Source organism: Acipenser ruthenus, chromosome 3, assembly GCF_902713425.1.
Source record: "Acipenser ruthenus chromosome 3, fAciRut3.2 maternal haplotype, whole genome shotgun sequence".
NCBI lineage: Eukaryota > Metazoa > Chordata > Actinopteri > Acipenseriformes > Acipenseridae > Acipenser > Acipenser ruthenus.
In genome coordinates, this window is record NC_081191.1 from 44151278 (window position 1) to 44169553 (window position 18276).

The 18276-nt window shown below is 42.8% G+C and overlaps 1 protein-coding gene across 1 annotated transcript in view; it reads left to right on the forward strand.

The window, feature by feature from the left end:
* Positions 1-8455, forward strand: part of LOC117394807 (KAT8 regulatory NSL complex subunit 1-like) — an 83185-nt gene extending 74730 nt beyond the window's left edge. The window contains exons 12-14 of the mRNA XM_033993401.3: positions 154-266; positions 3081-3300; positions 4150-8455. Coding sequence (XP_033849292.3) covers positions 154-266; positions 3081-3300; positions 4150-4692 — 876 coding nt within the window. The 3' untranslated portion in view covers positions 4693-8455. The remainder of the gene's footprint in view (positions 1-153; positions 267-3080; positions 3301-4149) is intronic.
* The last annotated feature ends 9821 nt before the right edge of the window (positions 8456-18276 follow it).

An 18276-nucleotide genomic window follows, 5' to 3' on the forward strand; every position in this document is an offset into this window, starting at 1 on the left:
CAGATTAGACCACTTTTGCCTTTGATTTAATCTCTTGCAATTCCTTCTATGTCTTACTGCTTATATTCCATATCTCGTTCCAGTATTAACCATGGTCTCTATCTCTCTGTAGCACTGAGCTGTCTGTCATTCTGCCTGGTTTGTGTGTTTCAGGTGGAGGACACGTCGGACGAGACCTACCTGAGCCGACACTCTCAGTGGGAGGAGAGGGAGAGGTCTCGCTGGGGCAGCTGGGCCCCAAGCTCCACACAGCGCAGAGTGGGCCGGTGAGTTACCAACTGAAAACCAGTACCAGATGAACTGAGGCACGTGGGCCACACTGCCTCCCTCACAGTTTCTCAGCTGTAACCACTAGACCACACTTCCTCCCTCCTTCCCTCCAGTCCCTCGATTCTAACCACTAGACCACACTGCCTCCTCCCAGTCCCTCAACTTTAACAGCTAGACCAAACTACTCTGCTGTCTCACAAAACACATTGTGATGTTTACCATCACAATGTAGCATCATGAGCTTCTTTTTTTTTATATTGTAAAATTATTATTATTATTATTATTATTTATTTCTTAGCAGACGCCCTTATCCAGGGCGACTTACAATTGTTACAAGATATCACATTATACATTATTTCACATTATACAGATATCACATTATTTTACATACAATTCCCCATTTATACAGTTGGGTTTTTACTGGAACAATCTAGGTAAAGTACCTTGCTCAAGGGTACAACAGCAGTGTCCCCCACTGGGGATTGAACCCATGACCCTCCGGTCAAGAGGCCAGAGCCCTAACCACTACTCCACTACTCCAAAATATAACTTATGTGTGTAAAGTATGGCGTGAAATACTTGTGTGTAAAAAAACAGTTGTACCTGTAAACTTAATTTGTAGACTCGTAAAAAAGATTTGTACCTGTAAAATAAATCTGTACACTCAAAGAAGAGTTGTACCTGTAAAAAGCATTCTGTGTTGTCATAAAATACATTTGTAAGTTTGTAAAAAATAAATGTGTATCCAAAAATACAAGCAGAACTCAAATTCGAGTACAACTCATTTTTGGCAGTTATTTCACGCACTCAAAAATATCTTGTATGCGTAGCTCAGGCAGCCACAGCCAAATGCTGACGCGTTCGATGAGTATTTAAATGCACACGCAGGTTGCCGCTTTCAGTACTGTTCCATCGATTTATTATTATAATGTATATTCATAGGTTATTTTTATATCCGTTGTTTTCAATTGCCTCATTATCGTGGCTATTGCATTTGAATTGGTGCATTGAGTAGGCTGATGTTTTTTGTAAAACACTTATTATTATTATTTTTATTATTATAATTTTTTTTTTTTACAGAGAGATGTCCAAGAAACAGGAACAACAGTCGTTTGACAGGTCATTCCTATCTATAACTTGCAATCATTTGCTAGCTGAAATCAATTGTTAATTCTCATTGGAACATTTTGGCGATTTAAGACTGGGCAACATCTTTCAAAATTCTCCTAGTTTTGCCTATGGCTATGAATCTAGGGCAGTATTTAGTCAGAGCAGATTTCTTTCAACCACCTAAACCATTTTCTTTTAAGATACCACCTGATATCATCCTCATACTGGCAAATGATTGGAAGTTAACCTGTCAAACGAGTGTTGTTCCTGTTTGTTTGATGTCTTGCAGCACATTCCTATAGTGATTGTAACCTCTGAACTCCCTTTTAAATAAAGATCTGACATATTTTCACTAAGTGGCGTTTTGGGTCAATTAAATTTGTTCAGCATTGTGACACCCATGTTGATTGTGTTACCTGGGTAAAACAAAAAGAGAATCTGTGAACACAAAAGTGCTATAAGGAATTGTGACCCTAAATCATCAGTAGCAAGACATTTTAACCTAATGGGACATGTATACATAGGCATCGAACTGAATCTCTAGGAGGTTTAAATGAGGATCTTTCATGGATTCCATTTCTGCAATTGTATTGTTGCAAAATAATTCATTGTAACAGAAGTCATTGAGAAGCAACTGTTGTATACTGTTTTATTGTAATGTTTATTATGTCTCTAAGTATTAATGAATTAACTAATTGTAATAACCACCAATTAACTAGATACAAATATTTTGTTCGAGCGCACACTGTGCTTGCATGTCTGCTGTTTAAAAAAAAAAAAAAAAAAAAATACAATTAAAGTAATCTTTTTTTAATGATGTAGTGTATGCAATTTCACTATGTAGTGTTTAAGATTTCAGTATGTAGTGTATGAGGTGTCAGTTTGAATTATGTCCCTAATGGTGCATCATAAATTAATGCAGCTTTTTAGACAACTAAATAATAATGATAATAATAATTAGCGTTTTACAAAAAACATGTCAGCCTGCTCAATGCACCAATTCTAATACAATATTCACAATAGTGATGTTTGTTTACCTGGCGTTATTTTACTTATTTGTTTTCCTTCGTAACACGTATTAGAGTAAAATGTGTTGCATGCACAGAGGCAATTGAAAACAACGGATATAAAAATAAACTGTTAATATACATTAAAATGATAAAATGGTGGAACAGTACATGTCTAGCTGAGAGTGTGCGCAGTGCAACTGAAATACAGCTCTCCCAACATTTACACTAGACTGCAAGCAGCAACCTGCGCATGCATTTAAATACTCATCGATCGCATCAGCGTTCGTCTGTGGCTGCCTGAGCTACGCACACAAGTTTTATTTATGAGTGTGAAATTACTATAAAAAATTAGTTGTACTCATATTTTTGAGTTGTACTCATACATTTGGATACAAATTTATTTTTTACGAACTTCCAAATGTATTTTACGACTACACGGAATGCCTTTTACAGGTACAAATCTTTTTTACAAGTGTACAAATTTATTTTACAGGTACAAATCTTTTTTTCCAGTCTACAAAATAATTTTTTTATGCACAGTTTTTTTGACAGTTATTTCACTCCATAAGTGGCACGATGAGAGAATGCATTAGTTGTGAGGTGGTGGATGTTTTTTTCCTCCCCACAAACACATACTGTAGTTTTAGTTTAATCTGTGATAAACAATGTAACCTCTTCCTCTGGTTTCAGGCCTTCTAACAAAGGAGATGGCAGACTGACGCCCCAGCCTCCTCTGCAGTCGAAGCTGGGTCTCTGCCAACCTGCCTCCCCCCCGGAGCTGTGCCCCCCCCTCCTCAGCGAGCTACCCTATTTGTGGACACACAGCCCCCCCGAGCCCTGGGAACAGCGCGGGCGAGTGCTCCTCTTCAGTGAGGACACCACCTCCTCCCTGCCCGACGATGAGCTGTTGGTGAGTGTGCGTGAGAAATGCGGTGCACAGTCCATATGGATTAAGGCAACGGGAGACTAGTAGTGGTGTACAGAGCTATCTACACAGCGTTAGCTTTATAACCGCTTGAGCCAGATAACCTTTGAAGTCCTTCAGCTCTAATCATGTCCATATAAAGTATCAACACAATAGGGCTCTCGAGTGGCGCATCCGGTAAAGGCACTCCGCATGGCGTGCAGGATGCGCCCTATAGCCTGGACGTCGCCGGGTCGAGTCAAGACTATTCCATTGCCGACCGTGGACTGGGGGGGTGGCATAGGTCGGCCAGGGGGTCCTCGGCTCACCGTGCACTAGCGACCGCTGTGGTCTGGCCGGGCGCCTGCGGGCTTGCCGATAAGCTGCCCAGAGCTGCTTTGTCCTCCGACGCAGTAGCTCTGAGGTGGCTGTATGGTGAGCCTGCAGTGTGTAACGAAGCAGGCGGCTGATGGCACGCGCTTTGGAGGACAGCGTGTGTTCATCTTCACCCCTCCCGAGTCAGTGCAGGGGTGGTAGCAGTGAGTTGAGCCTAAAAATAATTGGACATTCTAAATTGGTAGAAAATATTTAAATAATTGGCGACTACTAAATAAAAAAATAAAATACATATATATATATATCTATCTCAACACAATAAAACCAGAGAATGCAGACCACTTTGCCCTGATTTCAGGTGCAGGAGTGTCTGAGTATACAATGCACAGTACATGAGACATATAATTCCAATAATACCAGAAACCGGTACCTTTTTTTGCCTGAGAATATAGACTCTCATTTTTTAAGGTTTTATTGAAAAATCATCTGGCAGTGAAACCCTGTCTGTTCCTCTATTAGACGGTGCTCCCCTGGGAGCCACGCTGCTTCCCCCTGTCGGACAGTGATCTGCAGCTGCTGCAGCAGAGCCCTGAGGACGAGGACAAGGCCTTCCAGCAGATCCGTTGGCCCCCAGGGACAGGCCGGAACAGCTCATTAGCCACAGGGAGCCCCAGCACACAGGGCATTCGGACTGAGAGCACCGACTCTGGGATATCGCTGGGCAGCATGGAGCTAACTCCCACCTCCCTGAACCCCCAGGTCCCTCATTACAGCCTGGACACAGATTCCTTCCCTCCTCCCTCGCACAGTCTGGCACCCATCTCCATGCACCACCCAGCTCCTCACTGCAGCCTGGAAATGGACACACTCGCTCACCCCTCTCACAGACTCACCCCCATTTCTCTGCAGCCCCCTCTGTCACACAGCAAGCACAGCAATCCCTTGCCAAACTCCCAGCACCCCCTCTTCAGCTCTGTGTTCCATCTCACACACTGCAGTCCCCCTGACACAGATGACATCAGGACGTCTGAAACCGCAGCCAGTAAAATGTATGAGACTTAATCTGCTAGTGCAGATATAACCAAGGGATTGCTCCTGTATTTAAACAAAACATGCTGTTCCGATTGCTTTTTACGTTTGATATTCAAACATCTATAGTTCTGAGGAAAAAACACCTGAAAGAACACATGAAACTATCTGTCTCCTTAATCTATCTAATCTCCTCCACACCACACCCACCCCATCCCTACACAATACCTTCTGTTTCTTTCTTTCTTTCTTTTATTTAACATCAAACTTCTGGTGCAACAGTTGTCAAACAAAATGGCTCTCGACCAGCAGTTCTACAGTTTTAAAGGTTTCATCCAGGTAGACAAAAAGTTTAGCAACTTGTATGGCACAAGACTCTCTGGGAATATGTTTGTGTGCCACTACTATCACTAGCACACTCATCTATCACCTTCCTTTAACCAGTGCTGCAGTAACAGTTTATAATCTCATGTATGCACCTCCTACCAGAAGAGAGTGTGCCACACAACTAAGCAAGTGCTGTGGGGGAAGTCAGATTGGTTTGTCTGAAGTGTTTTATGTCTGGGTTGTCTCTTTCTATTCTGGTACAGTACTATTGTACAACTGGTGCTTTACTATTGTCTGCAGAAATAAAACTGCAAAGTGGATGCCAGTAAAACCGTCCTTCAGTAGAAAGTTATGACAAGCTGCTGAAAGAAAAATGATTGCTGGCAAAGAGTAGTAGTGAGCAGGAGTGTGTGTTGAGGATTTAATCTGTTTAACAATCCTTTATTACAATAAGTGTTATTTCTGTTATTTATATACACAGAATAGGTAACCATGAAGCTTATTCAGATGGCATTACTGTCTGCTCCCTCTATAGTAATCAGTACAGACTGTTCACTACATATTCTTTTGATTTGTGTAGTATTTTCCAACACACCAGAATTAGGCTTTCTCCACTCCTCCATCCCCCTGCAACAAAGCAGAAAGTACTCATTTTAGATTTGTTTTGAGGGTAAATGACTAAATTACAGAACAGATCTGCTTGCCTAATTTACCCTTGCAACGATTTATTAGATTTTTGTAGATTTAAGGAGATGGGGTTTGCTGCAGGTAAATTAAATACCTTGTAAGTAATCCTTACAATGATCACCCTGCCACTGCGTAATCTTACTGTGGCAGCAAGTTAGTTCCAACGGGAGAGATATGGTCTGCATTCCTTTATAACTACCCAGGGTACATTTGACTTGTTTAAAGTGGAAATGTGTTTATAAAAATATATAAATAAACCTCGATTTGTTAGCACTTTTCAGTTTGCAGGAGATGCTGTCTGTCCGTCTGTCTGTCTCTGTGTCAGTTCATACTGGTCCTGGAAAGCAGCTGCTCAGCTCCAGCCCTCCACAGTGGGGGTGGGGATTACCTTTGTAAATTGTATTTATAAAATATACCACAAAAACTAAAAAAAAAAAAAAAAAAAAAAAAGTCATGATATAACTAGAGTGCACAGTGCTTGACAAAGAAGAGTTATTATAAGAATAATAAAAAAAGTAAATCCTTTAAATATGTTGTGTTTGGTCTCCATTATTATATATCAGGTTGTTCATGTGTATGGTAACTAAAAGCTTCAGAAACGTTTATCTAAGCTATAGCTCATTTCAGCTTGAGTTTGATTAATAGCAATAGAAGAGTGTTACTCACTTGTGACTCCAATCCAGGGCCTTATCACAACCAGATCCTTTTTACTTATGTACTTGCAGTAACTGAACACATGGATTCAATTTAACAATTACAATGTGGTCGGAACAAGGCACTGGACGGCTTGATTCATTAATTAAGGACATGGTTGGAACAAGGTCCTGGATTGGGATGGATTGAAAAAGCCTCAACTGAGTACCACTGAAATAGATCCCAGTGAGATTCCACCACACCGTCCTGCCTGCCTTGGTGCTTCCTGAGTAATTGGTTGAAGGCTGCATGTTTGGCCATTGGTTGTTACTGTTCCTGCTGCTACAGGATTTCTACAGCAGCAGAATATTAGCATCTTTATAGGAAGCTTTCCAGCACACCCCTGTTCTATAACTGAAAGTTCAGCAAATAAATAAGAGTAGTGCACGATTGCATGTGTATTTACGATCTTGTGGGGTTTATCAATGTAGGGATAGCATTTATTCATTTATTTATTTATTTATTTATTTTAACATTCCTAGTATTGGCAGGGTTCTCCTGAGAATTTGGTGTTGATGGTGAGCAAAGTAACTTGGACTTGATGGGATTTATATCCTGTTGCGTTTTTTTTTATTTATTTAATAGTTTTTACATTTATAGTTGCTAGGTAAACTACATACTGATTAATGACGTTGAGATTAATCTTTTGAATAGTTTGGCAGGAGTAAAATAATATGGTTAAGGTTTACAGCAAGGAGCCTTGAACTTAATATTAACTAAACAGCTGTTTCAAAATATTTGTTGTATAATTGTTGATAAATGATTCTCAGGATTGCATGTGGAATGACATCTCTACTGGACTCCAACCTTGTCTTAGACTTGGCAAGGTGGCTACTGCACTGTTGGAAGAATAGTGTAGTCTCTCTCCCTCTCAGAAACTGGCTCACTCCATACAGTACCTGGAAATGTGCTGGTTGGTCCATGTGTAAAAGGAATGCCTGTACAGTGTGCGTGGTTGCCTTTGTAACAGATTGCATGATGTGCACACACCAGCCTTCTCACTGTCGTTGCTTCAAGCCAGCTACACATTTACCACTGTACAGTCAGTCCAACAGTGACACACACAGCGAGCGTTGCTAGGGGCGTGTTGCTACTTGGATGGGTGACATTTCGTTTTACTGTAATTTGTCAACCATAATGGAGGATCATCATGAAGTCAGAATTCTTGTAAATTAATTGGGAGTGGGTAAAAGCTGAAATCAAGAAAAAACTGCCTGGATGGGGCATTAAAATATGAAGAAACGTCTTAAAACGTATACCACATAATTACTACTTTTTTATAGCCTCCAAATTAAAAGGAATTATTATGATATGACTTTTCATTTTTTTTAATCAATTAAAATGTGGGAGTGGGTAACACTCTGCTACCTGCCGAGGAGAAAGAAAAAGATGGGGTCCAGCTTCACCCAGAAAAAACGAGCCTGCTTGCTTTCAAAATAACAGTTTTTTATGAACCTGTCTACACACTGAACTTTTTTATAAACTAAGGGGCCTGTGTACTATCCAACTAACAGTATTTCTGAGAATAATAACACATATAACTTTTTGTGAACTGTTTAAATGAGAGATTACCATCTAAACAAACTTTCCATTAACTGAAAAACGTGTTGCTGCAACTGCAGTATCAGGAGCTGACCGTTGTGGTTTGGTGATGTGCTTCTGAAGAATTACCTCAAAATGTATTTTTGCAAAATGAGCTACCGCAGGATATTGTACTAAGATGCTATCTTGCTGAAATTAATTATTATTCTAGTTAAAATGTTGAAAAAGCATATTAGTCATATAAAACCAAGCTAATGCATTATATTAATTTTTAGATGTCTCATATATGTGTTTATTATGCTATTCATATTCATTTTAGATGGGTGGATAAGATTGTTTTGTATGCTTGAATAACACTATTGTTTTATAAGATTTTATTAGAATTGCGTACTTAAAAGATAGGATTATTGTGTCAAACTTACTGTTTTTTAATCAAGGGCCTAAACTCTTGATAAACATCATCTCTCTGAAGGAGGCTACTTAAAAATAAACAAAAAAAAATTGAGAATGTGTTCTGAACAAAGGTGGTGTGTATTCTTAATAAATATAGTTTCTCTGAAGGCTATTATAGTGTCATGACTGTTTTTTTTTTTTTGGTCCTCTTAAAAGGTTTATTGTGTTGCTTAAATTCATTTCACTCTGGGCTAGAGCACGAATATATATAATTCACCTAACCCACCAGGATAAATGCCAATGTCTACCCTAATAAAAAATATGGGACGCTGGACTTCATCAGCAGTCGAAGTTCTTCACCTGCCGAAATAGCATCTGCCCATCAGTCCACCGAAGGTTTCCTCTTTTAAATAAAATTAAAAAAAATATATTAAAAAAATACAAATAAAAAAGGGTTTCTTTCCTTCCCACTGTGCAGAGGGTCTTCACATAGTCAGTAGGATACAGTTACTAACCCCTGTGTCACGTTAAGTGTTTTTTCTTTCTTTTTGTGTTAAAAGTTTTCTCTCTTTTCTATATGCATTGTTGGTTCTCTTTTTCTTCCCATAAACGTCTTCAGCGGGGAGCCGGGGGTCCATCTTTTGGGGGGGGGGGTTAGTGATTCCACTTTCTCCAACCCTTTGTTAAGCATCGCTAAATTTACCTCATAGAGGAGGGTTCTCTGTGAGTCAGAGGGGACCCCCGGCCAAACCCCTATTTTAGCATGCATGATTCCTTGTCTTTTCTCTTTCAGGTACTGATGCCTCTATTTATGTGAGGGCCCCAAGCGGCGGAACCCCTCTTGTTTGTCGGGTCTCCTCAAAGACAGTGACCCCTCTCCTGTTTGTCGGGTCTCCTCAGCAACGGAACCCCCCTACTACATATGTTGGGTCATTGAAGAACCGGAACCTTTTTCATGTTAATAATACTAATCAATGTTTTCTTTCTGGTTCACGAGCTTCTTCGTATGTCGGGTTATCTCAGAGACGGTGACCCCCCTCCTGTTTGTTGGGTTGCGTCAGACACGGAAGAAACACACAGTACTGCGAAGTGAAATGTGAATTGCGCTGTTGCGCGTTTAATAATGAACAAAAAATACAAAGGTTTTAAACAAAAACAGCACACGGCACTTGCGGCCAAAATAAATAGACAAACAAAACAGACTAACACTTAAACAGTGGACTAACTGACAAACAAACACGGTGAGTCAAAACAAACAAGTATCGTAAATAGCAATCATAAATATGAATTATATTACTTTATTTTACTTTATTTTATTTTACTCTACTTCTCTCTCCCGTTCTCTACTCACCGAACACCCAACCCGAGTGAGTGAAACGTGCATCTATATATGCAATTGTGCTGGGATTCAATTACCAATTAATTATTCACTTGAATCCCAGCACGTGAACTAAATCTGTGCAACCCCGTGCTCACATATTATTAAATACTTTAAATGCATGTGAAGTGAAGTGCAATCCCCATGCCTAAATACAATTATACATTTTAAATAACTTGTGCTACACACACCCATTTATATCCCGTGCAGCAACTACAATACACCAACATTTAAATACTAAATAAAACATAAAACACAAAAATACACACAGTGGCGGGGCATATTGCCACACTCATCTTCCAACCTTTTATCAAAGCATTATACTCACTTCTCCAATCATACAGAATGTCCTGAGGTTCGGAACCCAACTCCTGGGTTATACCTGCATTAGTTCCTACTGACTGTTCTTCTGTAGGTGACATGGGTGCAGCTTCAGAAGCTGGGGTCTTCATGCTTTGGAGTTCTTCAGCTTTACTTTCACATTTTCTTTTATGTTCACGCTCATAATAGCAGCGACTAAAACTGGTCTACAGAGCTGGCATGTAATTCTTTCCTCTTCATATTTTTCTTGTTGAAGTGCTGGTAATCTGTATGGATAGACAATCAAACAAATACTATGAAAAAGTTACAGATCATATACATGTATTATACTTGGGCCTCCCAGAAATCTTTTCAATTTTATCCAATTGCTTATAATCAATTCAAAATGTAATGAAAATCTTTTTTTTTTTTTTTTTTTGTATCATAATTTGAATGATTGTTTTGTGGTATCGTGTGTCACATTGTAATAGTAACAAAAATAATTATTTTTTGACTGGATTGGATCAGAGTCTGAGTGTATGTATCTCTACACCTGCTGTACTCTTCTCTATGACAGCAGGGACAGGTGTATGTGGATGTACATGGATGGAAATCAGACTCCCATTGCATAGCAGTTGGAGCCATTTCGAGTTTTCTGACCTAGAGACTTGTTTTTTTCAGCTTCTTCAGTACAGTTTATACAAGGGCCTGCAGTTAGTAAAACCTGAAATGGACCAAACTGCTATTCATTAGGATTCTAATTTCCATCCCTGATGTATGTGTGTGTATGTAGGGATGTTGTGAAACAACGATAAAAAGATAATCGCAATATAAATTCTGACTATTATTGTATTGTTAATATTTTTCAATATCGCAGTGATTTCATTATTTATTTATATTTATGATTTGTCAACTGCAAGACATCATTTGTAATGCTAAATGTTGACGTCTCTGTCTCTTTTATTAATTTGGCATTTGTTTTGCAGGATAGGTCCCCGTTGTAAATCAGCCTGTAGGCTGTGTGGGGACAGTGGTATATTGGTTGTATGTATTTTACCTGTAACTTTAAACCTACCTGTAAAAATAAATAAAAAAATAAAATAATTTATACATACAAAAATTGCCGTGATATAATTTTTAACGTGATCTGCCAGTTCCATACTGTATACTTAGTCATTTATACTCTTTTCCGGTGTAGAAAATTTTATCTACTTTTCTAATTCTGCGATTGGTCGAGTTACGTCACGTGGCCCACTGTAAGACCAATTACTGTATGCTCAAAAGTATCGCGGCGCACACTGCACTACAAGATGACAGTGAAGAGAGAAACCAACTGTATCACCCCACCCCCACCCCCCCCCCCCCCCAAAAAAAAAATGAATTAAATCAATAACATGGGATTATTTTTATTTATTTATTTATTTATTTATTTATTTATTTATTTATTTAAATATTGTTGAAGGGGGGGGGGGGGGGGGGGGGATTTGTAAAATATGCAGAATGTTCTCTGCAAGAGCAGCAACACAACAAATATGTTCACGCATCACCACCGAGCTCTTAATAAAAGTTCAACATCGGTAAGGAGCAAAGTATGAACAGTTTAAAGTTAAAGGAATTAACAGTTGAAATGTGTTTAATTATTTTATGTCTTAAGCTGCTGTAATTCTTTCAACATGATATTTCTGTGCACTGTACTTTAGCATAAGACTATATTTAAATGAGTGCTACTCACTGTATATCCTTGAATCATTTTTTTTTCAACTAAATAAGTGTTTTCAAACATCTTTTTTTTTAAAATAAACATTTAGGTTAAATTTATATCCTGTAATTTCATAAAAATAAGTTGAAACTTTTTCAGTCCTGTGTGTACACAATGCAACCACTAATTTATAATTTCCCCAAAATGGTTTGTTAAGAATCTACATTGTATTTAGGACAAGGCAGGGTATAGAATGTTCTGTATCAAATAATGAAAGGTGATCCTAAATATCCTGGAATAAGTATTGTCTCTAGAGCAGTTAGCAGCTGTGCCAGTTCCCTTGCAAAGTGAGGTGGAACCTATTTAAGTGAGTGAATCTACTAGTGGTAAGTTTACAGGTAACCAGGGTCTGAGGCAGATAGGTAAGTTCCTGCTTCAAGTAATTTTAAATTAACTACATTCAGTAACATTGTAAGGTGGTGTTTGAATTAGGTGAGGTAGTGTGTGATTAGTACCAGGTGAGTGTGGTTAAATTGAATAGAAGTTGATTTGCTATTTGATTGGTTTCCACACAGTTTAGCTGGTTCTTTTCCCACCCAGCTGTTATATTAATCAGGCAGGCTATTTCCGCGCCAGCTCACCAAAGGGCCTCAACAAAAGAGCCGGGAGTCTAGCTGTGGGAGTCCAGCGAGGGGAGGCCTGCGCCGAGACGCTGTTCGAATAGATCCGAACCTAACAACGCTTTGGAAGATGCCATCTACTAGTCAGGTCTGTACCCTCCACGCCACCACTCCCACTGTACCTATTTGTCTCGCCTGTCCTGCTATGACTGTCTCTCACATCCCTGTTCGTCCTCTCGCCCTCGTCCTCTGCCCTCTCTCCACCGCTGCTCCCCAACCCCTCTAACCTCATACCTCTACCTCTCCCCACCTCCCGCACACTCTCTGGTGCACTCTGGAACTGTCACTCTTCTGCTAACAAAGCTGATTTCATCCCTGCCTTTGCCTCCCACCTCCCTCTCGACTTCCTTGCTCTCACTGAAACCTGGCTGTCCCCTGATAACACTAACTCCTGCCGCCCTGTCCTCTCTCTATGTCCTGTCCCATACCCCGCGTCTCACTGGACGGGGAGGTGGGACTGGTCTTCTCCTCTCTCCCTCCTTACTCATCTGTCCCCTCCGACCTCTCCTCACTCTCTGTTAATACCTTTTGAATTTCATGCCATCCAACTAACCTCTTCCTGTCAACTCCTGCTAATTGTACTGTACCGTCCCCCTGGACCTCTCGCTCACTTTCTCGATGAACTTGACTATCTACTCTCCTCCCTCCCCTCTCTGTCTACCTCAACTGTCCTGTTAGGTGACTTCAATATCCATCTCTCCAACCCCAGCCACTCTGCCGGATTCCTCCCTCTCCTTCACTCCTTCGACTTCTGTCTCTCTCCATCCCCCCCTACTCACAAAGCTGGCCGTCAACTGGACCTCACCTTCTCCAGGGCCTGCTGCCCCTCCACCCTCTCTGTCACCCCCCTGGACCTCTCTGATCACTATTTCATCTCTTTTTCTCTGTCTCTCCCCTTGCTCTCTGCTCCTCCTACCCCCACTGTCACCTCTTGTCGTAACCTCTGCTCTCTCTCCCCCTCTGTCCTTGCCTCCACTGCTCTCTCTCACCTCCCTCCTATTGACTCCTTCTCAAAACTCTCTGTAGACTCTGCTACCTCCACCCTCTTCTCCTCCCTCACCTCCTCCCTCGACTCCCTCTGTCCCCTCACCTCCCAACCTGCTCGCCCCCCCTTCCCAACCCTGGCTCTCCTCTGCGCTCCGCTCAGCAAGAATCACACTGCGATCTGCTGAAAAGAAATGGAAGAGAACCAAACTCCCTGCTGCCCTAGACCTCTACCGCACTCTCCTCTCCTCCTTCTCCTCTGCTCTCTCCTCTGCTAAATGTACTTATTTCCAACCTGTAATCCAAGCCTCCACTAACAACCCACGTAAACTATTCTCTATCTTCTCCTCCCTCCTAAACCCCCCCTCCTCCTCCCTCCTCTCTCCCCTGATGACTTTGCCTCTTTCTTCTCTTTTAAAATCTCAGATATCCGCAAACTCTTTAACACCTCTCCCTCCCCCGCACCCTCTCCTGCTCCAACCCCTACTCCCACTGCATCCCCTACTAACTCAGCCTCCTTCTCCACCTTCTCTCCCCTCTCAGACTCTGACCTCTCCTCCCTGCTCCAGGGTCACAAACCCACCATGTGTGCCCTGGACCCCCTCCCCACTCACCTCTTTCAAGCTGCTGCTCCTGCTCTACTTCCCTTCATCTCCTCCCTTCTCTGTACATCGGCAGCTCTCTGCTTTCCTGTCCAACCACTCTCTGCTCGACCCTCTCCAATCTGGCTTCCGCTCTGCTCACTCCACTGAAATCGCCCTCCTTTCTGTCACCAACTCACTAAACTCTGCCCGAGCTGCCTCTCTCTCCTCTCTCCTAATTCTCCTCGACCTCTCTGCAGCCTTTGACACTGTTGATCACTCTATTCTACTTTCCTCTCTCGCTGACCTGGGAATCTCTGGCACTGCTCTGGCCTGGTTCTCCTCTTACCTCTCCAACCGCACTTACCAGGTAACCTGGCGTGGAGCAACCTCCACACCTCGCCCTGTCTCAACAGGAGTCCCCCAAGGGTCAGTCTTGGGTTCTCTCCTGTTCTCTCTCTACACCCGCTCCCTGGGCCCCCTCATCACATCTTATGGTTTCTCATACCATTTCTATGCTGATGATGCTCAGATTTTCCTCTCCTTCCCCACCTCTGACTCCACCATCCCCTCCCGTATCTCTACCTGTCTGTCCGCTATCTCCTCCTGGATGCACTCGCATCACCTCAAACTCAACCTCTCTAAATCTGACCTCCTTTTCTTTCCCTCCTTCTCCTCCCCCTCCTCTGATCTCTCTATTTCTGTTCCTCTGGAATCTACCACAGTCTCCCCCTCCTCCTCAGCTAAGAACCTCAGTCTCTCCCTGGACCCCTGCCTCTCTTATTCCCAGCACATCTCCTCTCTGGCACGTACTTGCCGATTCTTCCTGAGCAACATACGAAGAATCCGACCCTTCCTCACCAACTACGCCACCCAGCTCCTGGTCCAGGCCCTGGTACTCTCCTGCCTAGACTACTGCAACTCCCTCCTGGCTGGCCTCCCTGCGTCCGCCACCCGTCCGCTCCAGCTCATCCAGAACTCCGCTGCTCGCCTGGTGTTCTCTCTGCCTCGCTTCTCCCACGCAACTCCACTACTCCGCTCGCTCCACTGGCTCCCGATCACCGCTCGCATCTAGTTCAAGACTCTTGTACTAGCCTACAGATGCCTTGACCAGACTGCACCGAGCTACCTCCAGACCCTCATCTCTCCCTACACCCCCACTCGACCTCTCCGCTCCTCCTGCACTAGAAGACTGGCTCTGACTCCTTTACGCTCCCCTGCCTCCAGAGCCCGCTCCTTCTCCACCCTCGCCCCGCAGTGGTGGAATGACCTTCCTACAGATGTCAGGACTGCCCAGTCCCTGACCACCTTCCGGCGCCTCCTCAAGAGTCACCTCTTCAGACAGCACCTGTAGAACTCCTGTTTTTTTCCCCCTGGAACTTATCACTCTTCTTAAATGCACTTTACTTCCTCTTATCTGCTCCCTATTTTACTGCATTTAACCCTGTACTTTAGAGTACTGTAATCTGTCAAGTGTTATTGAATCTGTAGTATTTTGTATTTAATTATATCCTGATGTAACTATCACTGACACTGTTATCTGCTCCCACCTCCACCAGCAGAGGGTGAATACCTGCTGGTTCCACATCCACTGTCATGAGAAGGACTGCTCCTGCCCTGCCTCGCACCGCCCAAGGATGCCTGCCTCGCACCGCCCAAGGATGCCTGTTGCTCTGCATCGCCCAAGGATGCCTGTTACAGGGTACGAGGGAGAAGTGGAACTCCCGCTGCCGCCTCCATGGCCAGTGGCTCCCCTCCCGAGTTCGCCTCCCGAGGGTCCGCTGCTGCTGCTGCTGCCGTCGCCTCCCGAGGGTCCTGTTTTGCCTGGAGTCGCTACCAGTCCTGCCATGCGGCAGGAAATACTGTGGCTGGAGCCCCATGAAGGGGAGCTGCCGGCCACGGAAAAGGGGGGGGAGGTCAGGAGACCAGCTCCCCCAGCCGCACTTTCGCGCCAGGAAATACTGTGGCTGGAGCCCCATGAAGGGCAGCTGCCAGCCATGAAGAAGGGGGGGGAGGTCAGGAGACCACCCCCAAAATTATTTTGGCCAGAGGAGCCGGCCTGTGCGCGGGCCATCAGAACGCTATGGCTGTTTGAGTGGAAGGAGGACATCCCACCGTGGCCGCCACCTTTGGCCCGTTGCTGCCCCTGTTCCTGGGCCGGGACTTTGGGGACTAAGGGGGGAGGTGGCCGAAAAGGACATGTGTGCTGCGCACAAGGGGGGGGGGCATGTGTGGCGGAGTGTCCTGCCCCTATTTATTATTATTTGTATTATTGTTTGCGGCACGGATAACAGCGCCGCGTATTTCTTATTATTTGTAATTTAAAACCCGTGAGGATGCGTGACTGATCAGCTACTGATTATTTAACTAGCTGACAGTCACGCATCTTTATCAAACGCGTGCAGACTGTGGCCGAGGGGTAATAAGATAATTAACAGCTAGTTAACCCCTCGGCCAGAGTATAAGAACCTGCAGCTGTCCGTGCTGCAGGGTGGGGTGTACAGAGAGGAGGTATGGGGAGATAGAGAGGAGACAGACTTTAAAATAGCAATTGCTAAAACGTGCTGGATTAGCCAGCACGACACTTACTTGTTTGTCTGTCTGGTTTGTTTGGCCCTCATGCCCTTTGGTTTCTGTTTTGTTGTTTTCTTTAAATCTTTTGTTTTGTTTATTAATAAAATCAACTGAATGCTGTTGCATTCAGTTTCACCCGCCCATCCATTGTTGTGGTTCTGTTACTTCCTGGTCCGTGACTTCACCACACCTCACCACTGCAAGCCATCCTGCCACAGGAATGTATGTGTAAAATCCCAATAATTAGCTAGGGCTTTCTGGAATCTGTAGTCTATGAACAGTTTTTAAAGAGCAAGCCACTGTGACAAATAATGACACCCCCACCCCACAAGGCAGTGTGCAAAAGTAGCATTCCCATTAACTTTATTTAACAAATGGTAAAGGGGAAGCTTGTATCCTTTAGCTTAACCTGCATACTGTTTGTAAACCAGGTGGACTGTCAGTCTTTTATGACTAGTGGGGCAAAGTAAGGCTGGCAAAGGGACCGCCCATACAATCAATAATACATACCGGCTAACGTGTTGAGTTTGGTAAACTGAGCAAAATCCTAAAAGAGGAACAGATAAGAGAAGTTTAATGTAAGACTGTGTTTCTTTTTTAAATTATCTATTATAATAATTATACAAAGTGAACATTTTGTTGGCTAGTATTATACTGTAATCGAATCATTAAGTCATCTAATGTAAAATTATGTCTATCCTATTATCATTTTTTAAAAACTTATTTTTTAGTGCATCTCAGAAACTTGTGAAAAAGAGATTAACGACGAATCAAGTTTTATCTTCGGTTATTTCAGACAGGTTGGTTCGAAATGTAAACAGTTTGGCTAGTTGTTTATTTATTATTTTGTAATGCTTTTAACTGATCGTCTTAAACATGTTTGAATAGTCCTATGGCTTTGGAGGGGGGTTCAGAAGGCTGTTCTGGGAAAAAGAAGATTACACCTACTACGCCTACTCCCATATCAAAATTATGCAGGTAGATCTTTTTATTATTATTATCATTATTTTAGTTAATCGATACTGCTCAGGATGCTGGAGACACCCGCCCAAGGCTTCTAAGAAATTAAAGAGAAAAATACCCCTAGAGTCTGCGAGGGCGGGGGTGGAAGATGACTCAACGTTGGACAACACGGTTAACGACTTAGGAACGGAAACGGATATGAGTATGGAGAGTACTTCACAAAAGACTAGTTCAAGATCTGCAGTTAGCAAAGACATGGAACTCCAGGTTTGTGTCTGCGGCTGGAGCAAGGCAACAACGGTCAGGTTTGGAGTTGAAAAAAGGAAGGAGAAAGTACAAACTATTCCTGGAAAGCCTAGACAGCAGCAGGAGTTTGAATGCTTAATTAGAGAAAGGAGACAGCTGAGGAAGCAATGGAGAAGAGCCAAACAAAGTCAGAAGGAGGGACTCAATCTCTTACAAAGGGTCATAAAAGATAAGCTTGCAACATTGCGCAGAGCTGAGCACCTACAGAAACGCTACAAAAAGAAGGAGCGTGCGAGAACTAACTTTTATAAAGACCCATTCAAATTTGTAAAGACGTTATTCACCAGTGAGAAGAATGGCACACTAAAAGCATCTAAGTTTGAGCTGGAGAGATATTGGGAGGAAACACATACAGATTCAAAAAGGCAGGAGCCTATGTCAATTCCTTCAGACATCCCACCTATCAATCCACCAGAATACCAAATGGAGGACTGTGCACCTGAGTGGAAAGAAGTAGCGCGAGCTGTGAAAAAAGCAAGGGCTTCATCATCTTCAGGAGTTCTACGAATC